We start from the raw sequence: 12500 nt of genomic DNA, 5'->3' as shown, positions 1-12500 counted from the left end.
AGAACAACCCTCTCTCAGCAGCAAAGGTTTGTTCTGTTTAGAACAACCCTCTCTCAGCAGCAAAGGTTTGTTCTGTTTAGAACAACCCTCTCTCAGCAGCAAAGGTTTGTTCTGTTTAGAACAACCCTCTCAGCAGCAAAGGTTTGTTCTGTTTAGAACAACCCTCTCAGCAGCAAAGGTTTGTTCTGTTTAGAACAACCCTCTCTCAGCAGCAAAAGTTTGTTCTGTTTAGAACAACCCTCTCTCAGCAGCAAAAGTTTGTTCTGTTTAGAACAACCCTCTCTCAGCAGCAAAGGTTTGTTCTGTTTAGAACAACCCTCTCTCAGCAGCAAAAGTTTGTTCTGTTTAGAACAACCCTCTCTCAGCAGCAAAAGTTTGTTCTGTTTAGAACAACCCTCTCTCAGCAGCAAAAGTTTGTTCTGTTTAGAACAACCCTCTCTCAGCAGCAAAAGTTTGTTCTGTTTAGAACAACCCTCTCTCAGCAGCAAAAGTTTGTTCTGTTTAGAACAACCCTCTCTCAGCAGCAAAGGTTTGTTCTGTTTAGAACAACCCTCTCTCAGCAGCAAAGGTTTGTTCTGTTTAGAACAACCCTCTCAGAAGCAAAGGGAGAACAACCCTCTCTCAGCAGCAAAGGGAGAACAACCCTCTCTCAGCAGCAAAGGGAGAACAACCCTCTCTCAGCAGCAAAGGTTTGTTCTGTTTAGAACAACCCTCTCAGCAGCAAAGGTTTGTTCTGTTTAGAACAACCCTCTCAGCAGTAAAGGTTTGTTCTGTTTAGAACAACCCTCTCAGCAGCAAAGGGAGAACAACCCTCTCAGCAGCAAAGGGAGAACAACCCTCTCAGCAGCAAAGGGAGAACAACCCTCTCTCAGCAGCAAAGGGAGAACAACCCTCTCAGCAGCAAAGGGAGAACAACCCTCTCAGCAGCAAAGGGAGAACAACCCTCTCAGCAGCAAAGGGAGAACAACCCTCTCAGCAGCAAAGGGAGAACAACCCTCTCTCAGCAGCAAAGGGAGAACAACCCTCTCAGCAGCAAAGGGAGAACAACCCTCTCAGCAGCAAAGGGAGAACAACCCTCTCAGCAGCAAAGGGAGAACAACCCTCTCAGCAGCAAAGGGAGAACAACCCTCTCTCAGCAGCAAAGGGAGAACAACCCTCTCAGCAGCAAAGGGAGAACAACCCTCTCTCAGCAGCAAAGGGAGAACAACCCTCTCAGCAGCAAAGGGAGAACAACCCCCTCTCAGCAGCAAAGGGAGAACAACCCTCTCTCAGCAGCAAAGGGAGAACAACCCTCTCTCAGCAGCAAAGGGAGAACAACCCCCTCTCAGCAGCAAAGGGAGAACAACCCTCTCTCAGCAGCAAAGGGAGAACAACCCTCTCTCAGAAGCAAAGGGAGAACAACCCTCTCTCAGCAGCAAAGGGAGAACAACCCTCTCTCAGCAGCAAAGGGAGAACAACCCTCTCTCAGAAGCAAAGGGAGAACAACCCTCTCTCAGCAGCAAAGGGAGAACAACCCTCTCTCAGCAGCAAAGGGAGAACAACCCCCTCTCAGCAGCAAAGGGAGAACAACCCTCTCTCAGCAGCAAAGGGAGAACAACCCTCTCTCAGCAGCAAAGGGAGAACAACCCCCTCTCAGCAGCAAAGGGAGAACAACCCTCTCTCAGCAGCAAAGGGAGAACAACCCTCTCTCAGCAGCAAAGGGAGAACAACCCTCTCTCAGAAGCAAAGGGAGAACAACCCTCTCTCAGCAGCAAAGGGAGAACAACCCTCTCTCAGCAGCAAAGGGAGAACAACCCTCTCTCAGCAGCAAAGGGAGAACAACCCTCTCTCAGAAGCAAAGGGAGAACAACCCTCTCTCAGCAGCAAAGGGAGAACAACCCTCTCTCAGAAGCAAAGGGAGAACAACCCTCTCTCAGCAGCAAAGGGAGAACAACCCTCTCTCAGCAGCAAAGGGAGAACAACCCCCTCTCAGCAGCAAAGGGAGAACAACCCTCTCTCAGCAGCAAAGGGAGAACAACCCCCTCTCAGCAGCAAAGGGAGAACAACCCCCTCTCAGCAGCAAAGGGAGAACAACCCTCTCTCAGCAGCAAAGGGAGAACAACCCCCTCTCAGCAGCAAAGGGAGAACAACCCCCTCTCAGCAGCAAAGGGAGAACAACCCTCTCTCAGCAGCAAAGGGAGAACAACCCCCTCTCAGCAGCAAAGGGAGAACAACCCTCTCAGCAGCAAAGGGAGAACAACCCTCTCAGCAGCAAAGGGAGAACAACCCTCTCTCAGCAGCAAAGGGAGAACAACCCTCTCTCAGCAGCAAAGGGAGAACAACCCTCTCAGCAGCAAAGGGAGAACAACCCTCTCAGCAGCAAAGGGAGACACGCTTGGCCCGGAACGGTCATTAAAAACAAAGCTCATTTGGGGGTTCTTCAAGGCTGCGATCAGACATGGGAGGCTTGACATCAAGTGGATTCTCTCGCCATTCTTTTTAGACCATCTGACACACTAGATAAAGACATCTGAAGACGCTTTGAACCTTCCCCGTGGCCAATTAAGGATGCTGTTTATTTCTTTTTGTTAAACCTTGATGTTATTCATCCGGCTGGCTGGGTGGCTGAGTTCAACTTTAAAATGTTCCGTTGAGAACATAATTATTCTCATTGTCTACGTGTGACTGACTCTGACGGCTCTATAACACTATCAAGTGTTTAGTATAGTGGTAAAAGTATCAATACTGCAATGTAGAACTACAAGTATAAAGTCCGGAATTCAAAATGTACTTGAGCAAAAGTACAAAAGTATTGGTATCAAACTGTACTTAAACTACCAAAAGTATAGAAAGTACTCTATATGCAGAATGTTTTCAATTGTATACAAATCTTTTGAGAATAGCCGATCTAAAGCTCACAATGCATCGCAAAAACACCACCACCAAGTGCCCCCCCCCCCAGGTTGAGAACTCCTGCTATAGACTATAGTGCAAAGTCAAAGTCATATAATTTGTCTCACACGTTACCGCAGTGAAATTTGTTCTCCGCATTTGACCCATCTCTTGGGGCGGTGGAGCTGCAGCCGTGCCGCGCTCGGGAATCATTTGATTAGTAGATTTGACCCCCCAATCCAACCCTTGATGCTGAGTGCCAAGCAGGGAGGCATTAGGTCCCATTTTTACAGTCTTTGGTATGACCCGGCCGGGGATCGAACCCCGACCTCCCAGTCTCAGGGCGGACACTCTAACCACAAGGCCACTGAGCTGGTGCACACTGCACAGTATACACACCTGCTGCTATGCTTCGTCTTATCAAAAGGAATGAAAACAGATTCTCTGGCAAGGAAGTTGCATGAGAATAATGTAAATGACTTTTGGAAGGAAATAAGAAGTATAAATAATTGTAAAACATGTCTCCCATCCGGGGTAAGTGGCTCAGATGCAATTTCACCGTTATGGCAGAAACAATATTCGGAGCTGTTCAACTGTGTGAAAAGTATAACTGTTTGTCGTGGATAACGCAGAGTTAACACATTTTAGGCGGGAACCCCTTTTGGTGTTAGCATTATGTTATGCTTTAGCTATTGAAAAATAGCAGATCTACAAGCTCATAGCGCGCCACCGAGTGGCGCGCTACGAGCTTGTAGGTCTGCTATTTTTTTTAAATCGAAGAACGACTGACATAGAAACAGCTTTTTCAGAAAACTGTCAGGATTTAGAAGACATATTTAGAATCTGATCTCAGGTCGAAATGGGTTAAATGATGATGTCATTGTCACTCCTGGGGAGATTCATGAAGCTATTCTGAAGCTCTGCGATAACAAGGCCTGTGGTCCTGACAATAATAACAGCTGAACATCTCAAATTTGCCAATAAGAAACTGTGTCCTATAATTGCAATGTGCTTTACAGGTTTCTTTGTTCACAGGCTTTTACCTGAATCTATGCTCTCTGTGGTGTTAGTGCCAGACTGCCAGTCATCAAAGACAAAGTAGGCAAGCTGAACAGCTCAGATAACTGTAGGCCCAGAGCCTTGGCCAGCGTCTGGTCCAAAGTTATGGAAACAATTATTCTGAGTAGACTCGAGAAGTACATTTTGCCTGCAGACAACCAATTTGTTCTTAAAAGGATCCCTGGCTAATAAGACAAATATGCCTTAAAACATTATACTTGCCCTCTAAAACTAAAATAAAAACACCTTAAATGTTTTATTTCTTTCATAAACAGAGAGTCTTTCACTCAATAGGAACTGCTCCTGTCACAAGTTGATGATGCCATATGCCCATATGGTCTAGCCCTATGGAATGTATGGAATGCATATGCTAATAAAAAACAACTTAATACTTCCTAGAGTAAATATGAGCATCAAAGTAATATTTGAAATCAATATAGTATACAATATACTTTCAATAGCTAAAGCATAGCATAATGCTTGAACCTACTTGCGTGCGTGCGTGCGTGCGTGCAGGTGTGTCAGTTTCTCAGAGAGTGTCGTATAAGGTTCCGTTTGCGAACATCAACTCTTTGGTTCTGCTCAGGGGTCGGCAACCTTTTTGACATGAAGTGCCATGTTTTCATCTTCTTGATAATCAGTGTGCCGTATCAACATAAAGTTGAATTATGTCACCACATAAAAATGTAATATTTCCATCTGATTTTGATTGTCCATAGGCTGTACAATACATAACCTTTTTATGTGGCCTATTTTCTTTCACACAGACTCAGAGCCCAGAGTTTGACTGAATGTAGAATTATGTGCATAGGGTGTAATTTATATATATAGATGTGAGGGGACTTCATTTCACAGACTAAACTTTTTTGAATACTTCTTAACACTCCCATCGCCCAGGGCGAAGTTCTTTGTCCTTTCTATTAGTAACGCCCGACGCTCAGGACGAAGTATTGTCCTAAAGACGAAGTTTATTGATACGAGAACAGATCGCATGGCTGTATAGCCCAGGCGTGCCTGCTGGGCTCTCCTCTGTGACGCGCAAGAGTGAGGCGTCATCGAAAAACTCCCTCCCCTGTTTAGCTGATGAAAACTTAAAACGTTCATAAATCGCGATCTAAATCATCCCGTCTTTTTCTGAAAAGACGGGATGTGTTAGACGGCGCTCCGCGGTCCAGTCGCTAGTCTCGATAGATTTATTCTTGTCTCCCGTTGTTGTCGATCGACTCTATTGTGCTGTGGCTATTGTTAGCTGCTACACAACATCATGAACTTCCGGCCGGTCCGTCCGGAAAAGGCGTCCGTGTTTATAAATCGACTGGGCGCATGAATGTAATGGATTAAATAGTTCCGGGCAATTAAAGTGTTAACATTGAAATAAAAGATCTCTCTCACACACTTATGCCAGTGTGTCATGCAGTGGCCACCCTCCCCTGTGCCAATGTTGGCACCCGTGCCTGAGGTTGCCTACCTCTAGTTCACCTTCTGCGACACCTTCAAAATGGTAAATGGTGCATTTATATAGCGCCTTTATCCAAGGCGCTTTACATAGATTGTGCATTACATTCACCCATTCACACACAAGGTATCAACCAGCACATCGGGAGCAATTTGGGGTTCAGTGTCTTGCCCAAGGACACTTCGACATGTAGACATGAGAAGCCGGGATTCGAACCGCCGACCCATGGATCATTGGACGACCTGCTCTACCTCCTGAGCCACAGTCGCCCTTCAGCAGTGACAACATCATCCTGGACAGAAGCAGCCTGCTGCTGGTGGTCGTCATCAACCAAATGGACCCATATTATTAGATATATTTAACCCGTATATATCTTTACCTCTTAAGAGTGTCAAAGGAAACCAAATGGACCTTTATGGGTCTATTTGGTTTCATCTTACACTCCCAAGAGTTCAATTATTGTTAAACAAATGTGCATTACTTAATTTACAAGAAGTCTAAAGACAATTAGAGAATGCAGAAGAATTGTTATTCTGATCAACGTTTGCCTGTTATCTCTGCTAATGGTACCAACATCAATACAGCATGGACTTTCTTATCCCATGACAACAGAATGTTCTTTATAGTTCTGGGTCTGAGAGGCTAAATGTCATCAAATGGTGGTTCCGTGGCTCAAATGGGTCTGAGAGGCTAAATGTCATCAAATGGTGGTTCCGTGGCTCAAATGCTGAATAAATAATGGGCCTTGATATGAAAAGGGTTGAAAGCCAATTCTCCATATTCAGAGAGTATAAATTCAGAGAGTATAAATTCAGAGAGTATAAATTCAGCCTCCAAATTTGTCTCCAAGGTCAATTAAATCCATGTTTTATTAATTTATTTTTGAATGGAAAAAAATATCTCAGAAAGCCTTCGGTGTGTCTGTATTTTAATAAGCGCTTTTCTCATGAAAAAAAGGACACAATCAAGATGCATTTTACAAATACAGTAGACTTGATTATTATTATTGGTAATACTGACCTTTTTTATACAAAGTTGTGTCACACAAAATAATAAGAAAATGGCACGACATCAAATATACATTCTTGTACTTATAGTCTTATACACAGTGTAAATCAATCAGGAGTCACGACACTATCGATTTATCGCCAATAATTAATCGTCAATAATTATCACTTTAATGATAAAATGTATTCAGTCTTTCTCTTGGACCTTTATAGGTGTCAATTTGAACCAAATTAAGGCCTGCAACATGGCTGCTGTAACCCTGAGGGTGCAAACATGGACCCAAGTGGACCCTTGTAGATCCATTTGGGTTCAATGTCTACACTCATGGGTTAAATGTTGTATCATTTCTCTTGGGACCCTTCGGGGTCTGCCTGCTGCACTGAGACCCCTTTTCCACCGGTTGGTTCATAACCGGTTCAGTTATTTTTGGTTCTTAGTCCATGAGCCAGAGCTCCAAAATTGGTGGGAAAAACTAGACCTATATTAAATTGTTTATAGGATCAATACAAGTAAATTAGTACATGATAACCCTTCCACAGTAGTAGCTTTTTCATATTTTCGATTATTTTGCATATTTTCCTACATACTGCCTCATTTGCATATTTAAAAATGTAAAATTTGCAATACAATAAATCAATGTCTTTGTGTAAGTACTCAATTAGGGAAGTTTCATGGTGAAAACAATCTAATATAGGTGTGGTTTTGCCCACTCAATTCATAATTAACGTTCCAATTTTGGAGCTCTGGCTCATGGACTAAGAACCAAAAAGAACTGAACCGGTTCCCATTGATTGATTGATTGATTGAAGAATTTATTAACAGTTTGCAGAATTACAGTACATTTCAAGCACAAACTCAATACAAAGGCTGTTAACTGTGAGTGGACGACCCAATTAGTTGGGAACCAACCGGTGGAAAAGGGGCCACAATGGAACCAAATGGACGCTTCTCCCCCCATGCACTCAGTTGGGGCAGGAGCACTTGCACTCTGAAATGACCGGGTACTGCACGGGTATCCACGCGCACCTCAGAGCTGCAGCGCCGCCGCCCGGTTTATTATTATTACTATTATTACTGTTGTTCTTGTGCGCCACGCAGCGCCACCGGAGGATGGTGACGTGGTGCGTCTTGGCGGGCCGGCACAGCATGCCCTCGGGCACCGAGCACGAGCGCCTGTGTCCGCAGCTGCCCGCGCGCACGTAGCGCGGCCAGAAGCGCGCGCCCAGGTCGCTCCAGGCGTGCGCCACGGGGCAGTGCGCGTACGACCACAGCCACAGCTGCAGCCGCCGGCGGAGCTTCTTGCTCGGCTTGTGCGCCTTCTTGTTGTGGAGGAGGTGGTGCTGCGCCGCCGCCGCCGCCGCCGCATGCACCTCGAAGTCCATGGCCTTGATCTCCTTGGGCATCAGCCCGGAGGGCTGCAGCTGCAGCTGCTTGTTGCTGCTCGACGGCTGCCTCGGGTTCAAGTTCAATTCCGAGTCCGAGGCGGAGGAGGAGTCCGGGGTTTCGGTGCTCACCCCCGCCGCTGATTTGTCCCCCGTGCCTTGTTGCTCCTTCTCCGGCGGCGGCGGGGAGGAGACGGACATGAAGGCCGGGTCGAAGTGTGCGCCCAGCGTGGCGCGGAGCTCCGTCTCGTTGAGGTCCTTGTCGCGCGGGTCCAGCACGGGGTCCGGGTCCTCGCGGAGCTCCACCAGGGGCAGCGTGTCGCTGGGCACGGGCCGCAGCAGGTAGTGGTGGTGGGGGTGGTGGTGGTAGTGCTGCTGCCCACCCGGCTGCAGGTGGCACATCACGCCCGGCTCCTCGACGCGGAACCCCGCCAGCAGCGACAGCACCAGCATGGACAGAGCCGCCAGATAGGACCAGTTGTCCATCATCTCTCTCTCTTGAACGAGCAAATTAAGTCCTAAACAAACTCGACAATCCCCGCGTAGGACCGATCGAGCCACGCTCCTCGCGGGACGCACGGCTCTCGATCCTCCCAGGAGGAGATCCAAATAAAATATCCGCAAAAGGCTTAAAAGAAATAGTCCTACATTTTGTTACATAAGCAAACAGAAACGGTCCCCTTGAAAGAAAAAAAACAACAACTCTTACTCCACAGTCGAATCCACACCGAGTCCTATTTGAAAAAAAGTTTCATAAAAAAGTTTTCAAAGTCCAATAAAACGGTGCCACCACCGCAGCTGTCATGATGATGCGACGCCGGGCACAATGCGCGCGGCGCTCCGGCGCTGCTGCTGCTGCAGGCACCGGGGAGAGGGCAGCAGCACGGCCCGGTCCACGCGGGCATGTTCCGCCCACATGGTGAGCGTGTGTCCCGGGGTGGACCCGGGTCTTCTCCGGTCCCCCGTGTCCAGTCCTGTCCACTGTATCCAGTGTCTCCCCGGGTCCTCTATCTACACACCTCCACCTGCATGAGCTGAGCCCCGAACTGACTGTCCTGACTGAGTGAGACCGGACAGTCATATACTAATCCTGGTGTGTGTGAGTGAGTATGTGTGCTCACTGTGCTGTCAGTCAATCTCTCTCTCTCTCTCTCTCTCTCAAACCACAGTCAACAGGCAGCACACTGCACACTTCATACCTCTCTCTCTCTCTCTCTCTCTCTCTCTCTCTCTCTCTCTCTCTCTCTCTCTCTCTCTCTCTCTCAGTGCAATGAAGTGCATAGTGTTTGTTTATCCAAAAAAAGGCACTAAGAACATTCAAATGGTGCTACTGCTATAACAGTTATTACATTTATATTATAAACTGTGTGTCAGTGTGTGTGTGTGTGTGTGTGTGTGTGTGTGTGTGTGTGCGTGTGTGTGTGATAAATTAATGTAGGCCCAACTCTGTAATTAAAACATATAGGCCTATTTAAAATAGCAGATCTTGTAGTTCTGCTATTTTTGAACATTTAGGGAAAAAGGCAATTCTGTAATCATTTTGGATTTTATAAAAAAGTTCCCCAAATGGGTCCTGTCCTGAAAATGTGTTTGGTCAACACTGGGATGTGGTGCTCATCTCTGATTGGAGGAGGAGGTGTCACATGGACAGAAAAGAAAAATGTAAGAAACCCTAAATACAAAGTTAATACACCATTGCACATAAAAACGACTCCAGGGTGTCTAATGAATATACACATGTCACCTCATAGACACATGAAAAACTGGAAAAATACAAACATTGTGGCACTCCATCCTTAAATCTTACGACGGTGTCTTGTGTCTGAAAATAGCAGATCTACATGCTCACGACCGCAAGTGAGACAGACAGATAGACAGACAGACAGACAGACAGACAGCGCTGCCTGCCAAGTCCAGGCCAGGCCAGCAGTTCTTTTTTCTTCCCGTTTTTTTTCCTTTTTTTTTACGAGGGCGCCTGGTGCCACAGGCCGTGTTTACTCAAGAACCCTCAACGTGTGTTTAGACTTATCCAAGACACGGCGAGAACAGGAGCAGCGCAGATGGGGAAAGTGCCTCTTTTCATTAGGCTACCGATATTAAGAGTGTCCCGCAACTCCCGCCACCCTCAGAGGGGCAGAGGGGGCCCCATGTAGACCAGAGTGTCCCGCCACCCTCAGAGGGGCAGAGGGGGCCCCATGTAGACCAGAGTGTCCCGCCACCCTCAGAGGGGCAGAGGGGGCCCCATGTAGACCAGAGTGTCCCACCACCCTCAGAGGGGCAGAGGGGGCCCCATGTAGACCAGAGTGCCCCGCCACCCTCAGAGGGGCAGAGGGGGCCCCATGTAGACCAGAGTGCCCCGCCACCCTCAGAGGGGCAGAGGGGGCCCCCATGTAGACCAGAGTGTCCCGCGACTCCCGCCACCCTCAGAGGGGCAGAGGGGGCCCCCATGTAGACCAGAGTGTCCCGCCACCCTCAGAGGGGCAGAGGGGGCCCCATGTAGACCAGAGTGTCCCGCCACCCTCAGAGGGGCAGAGGGGGCCCCATGTAGACCAGAGTGTCCCACCACCCTCAGAGGGGCAGAGGGGGCCCCATGTAGACCAGAGTGTCCCTCCACCCTCAGAGGGGCAGAGGGGGCCCCATGTAGACCAGAGTGTCCCGCCACCCTCAGAGGGGCAGAGGGGGCCCCATGTAGACCAGAGTGTCCCTCCACCCTCAGAGGGGCAGAGGGGGCCCCATGTAGACCAGAGTGTCCCGCCACCCTCAGAGGGGCCGGGGCCCCCATGTAGACCAGAGTGTCCCGCCACCCTCAGAGGGGCAGAGGGGGCCCCATGTAGACCAGAGTGTCCCGCCACCCTCAGAGGGGCAGAGGGGGCCCCATGTAGACCAGAGTGTCCCGCCACCCTCAGAGGGGCAGAGGGGGCCTCCATGTAGACCAGAGTGTCCCGCCACCCTCAGAGGGGCAGAGGGAGCCCCCATGTAGACCAGAGTGTCCCGCCACCCTCAGAGGGGCAGAGGGGGGCCCCATGTAGACCAGAATGTCCCGCGACTCCCGCCACCCTCAGAGGGGCAGAGGGGGCCCCATGTAGACCAGAGTGTCCCGCGACTCCCGCCACCCTCAGAGGGGCAGAGGGGGCCCCCATGTAGACCAGAGTGTCCCGCGACTCCCGCCACCCTCAGAGGGGCAGAGGGGGCCCCCATGTAGACCAGAGTGTCCCGCCACCCTCAGAGGGGCCGGGGCCCCCACATGCAGACCAGAGCTCCAGCTGACCTGGACTTTTGTAAAACCAGGAATCCGGTGGATTTATGTACTGTATGTCAGCCGCTTCATAAAAAAAAATCACACCCGTGTGAACTGAGTGGTGTAAGGTCTTATATAGACTGATCAGCTGTGGTCTGACGTAATGTCTGACGTAATGAAATCACACCCGGGTGAACTGGGTGACCGTAGCAACCATGCTCATTTTTTGAGCACAGACAGACAGACAGACAGACAGACACGTAAACTAACAAAGCCAGTCATAGGAGTGGTTTACACCACTCAAAAAAGGAAGTGCATGGGGTCCGGCCCTTGAAATTAAAACATTGCAGAACCACTGTTCTGCACTAAATGGAACAGATAGCCTTAATTAGATCATTGCTAACACATAATGTCTTTCCAATATGGCTGCTGTGCCATATTGACGATATGCACACGGCTGCCATCTTGCCAGCAAGGTGCTAACTAGGTGCAACTTCCCATTGAATGACAGCCCATTCATCCAAACAGATAAGTCCTATCTGAATGGTATTAAACAACGTCAAACTCACCAACATTGCAGCTGTACGAAAAGCTTGAATTATCCTCTTACTATCTGCAAAGTGTTTGGTTCATAAAAATCCACAGTAGACATGTTATTATGAGCTACTTCCTGTCAAGAAATTCCTTGCAGATGATTATTTTTCAAGTGTCAGAGTTTGGAAGCGCTCGTTATCAGTAAAGCAACCTCCTGCTGCCTCCTGCATTATGTGCAAATTCAAAACAGGTGGTACGCACGGGCTGGTGAGTGATAGTCAACGAGCACTTCCAAACTCCAGCACCTAGAAAACAATCACCTGCAGGGAATGTCTTGACAGAAAGGAGCTCATGACATGTCTGCAGTGGACTTTTATGAAACAAACACATTGCAGATAGAAAGAGGATAATTCAAGCTTTCCGTACATGCAGCTGCAATGTTGGTGAGTTTGACATTATTTAATACTATTTAGATGGGAAGTTGCACCTAGTTATCACCTAGCCCCATATGTGCCCTCTCCCTACGCGCTACAGAATGAGCGTAGAGCTGAGGGAACATACTGGGGCTAGTTAGCACCTAGCCCCATATGTGCCCTCTCCCTACGCGCTACAGAATGAGCGTAGAGCTGAGGGAACATACTGGGGCTAGTTAGCACCTAGCCCCATATGTGCCCTCTCCCTACGCGCTACAGAATGAGCGTAGTGCTGATAGGGAACATACTGGGGCTAGTTAGCACCTTGCTGACCTTGATCAGCGGTGTGCATATCGTCAATAGAGCCCAATTATGCCAGAGGAGATAACAGACGGACTGTAGCAAAACGGTTTGTTTGGTTAGTTCCATGTGTTTAAAGCATAGTAGGACAGCTGGGGTTCTTGAGGAGGTTCCAATCCCACCTAAATTACTACATTTCTTTATTATGTGCAAAGCAAAGGCAACAGTTAGATTGGTAC

The 12500-nt window shown here is 48.4% G+C and overlaps 1 protein-coding gene across 1 annotated transcript; it reads right to left on the bottom strand.

Annotated features, from left to right (window-relative positions):
• Window positions 1-7356: 7356 nt before the first annotated feature.
• Window positions 7357-8779, bottom strand: nog3 (noggin 3; the record flags this gene model as incomplete). Its single annotated transcript, XM_079492724.1, has 1 exon — window positions 7357-8779. The coding sequence occupies exon 1, from the start codon at window positions 8263-8265 to the stop codon at window positions 7357-7359; it is 909 nt and encodes a 302-aa protein (XP_079348850.1). The 5' UTR covers window positions 8266-8779.
• Between the last annotated feature and the right edge of the window lie 3721 nt (window positions 8780-12500).

This window comes from Electrona antarctica (genome assembly GCF_951216825.1).
Source record: "Electrona antarctica genome assembly, chromosome: 22".
Lineage (NCBI taxonomy): Eukaryota > Metazoa > Chordata > Actinopteri > Myctophiformes > Myctophidae > Electrona > Electrona antarctica.
The sequence above is the reverse complement of the archived record's forward strand: the minus strand, read 5'-3'. Positions and strand labels throughout refer to the sequence as shown.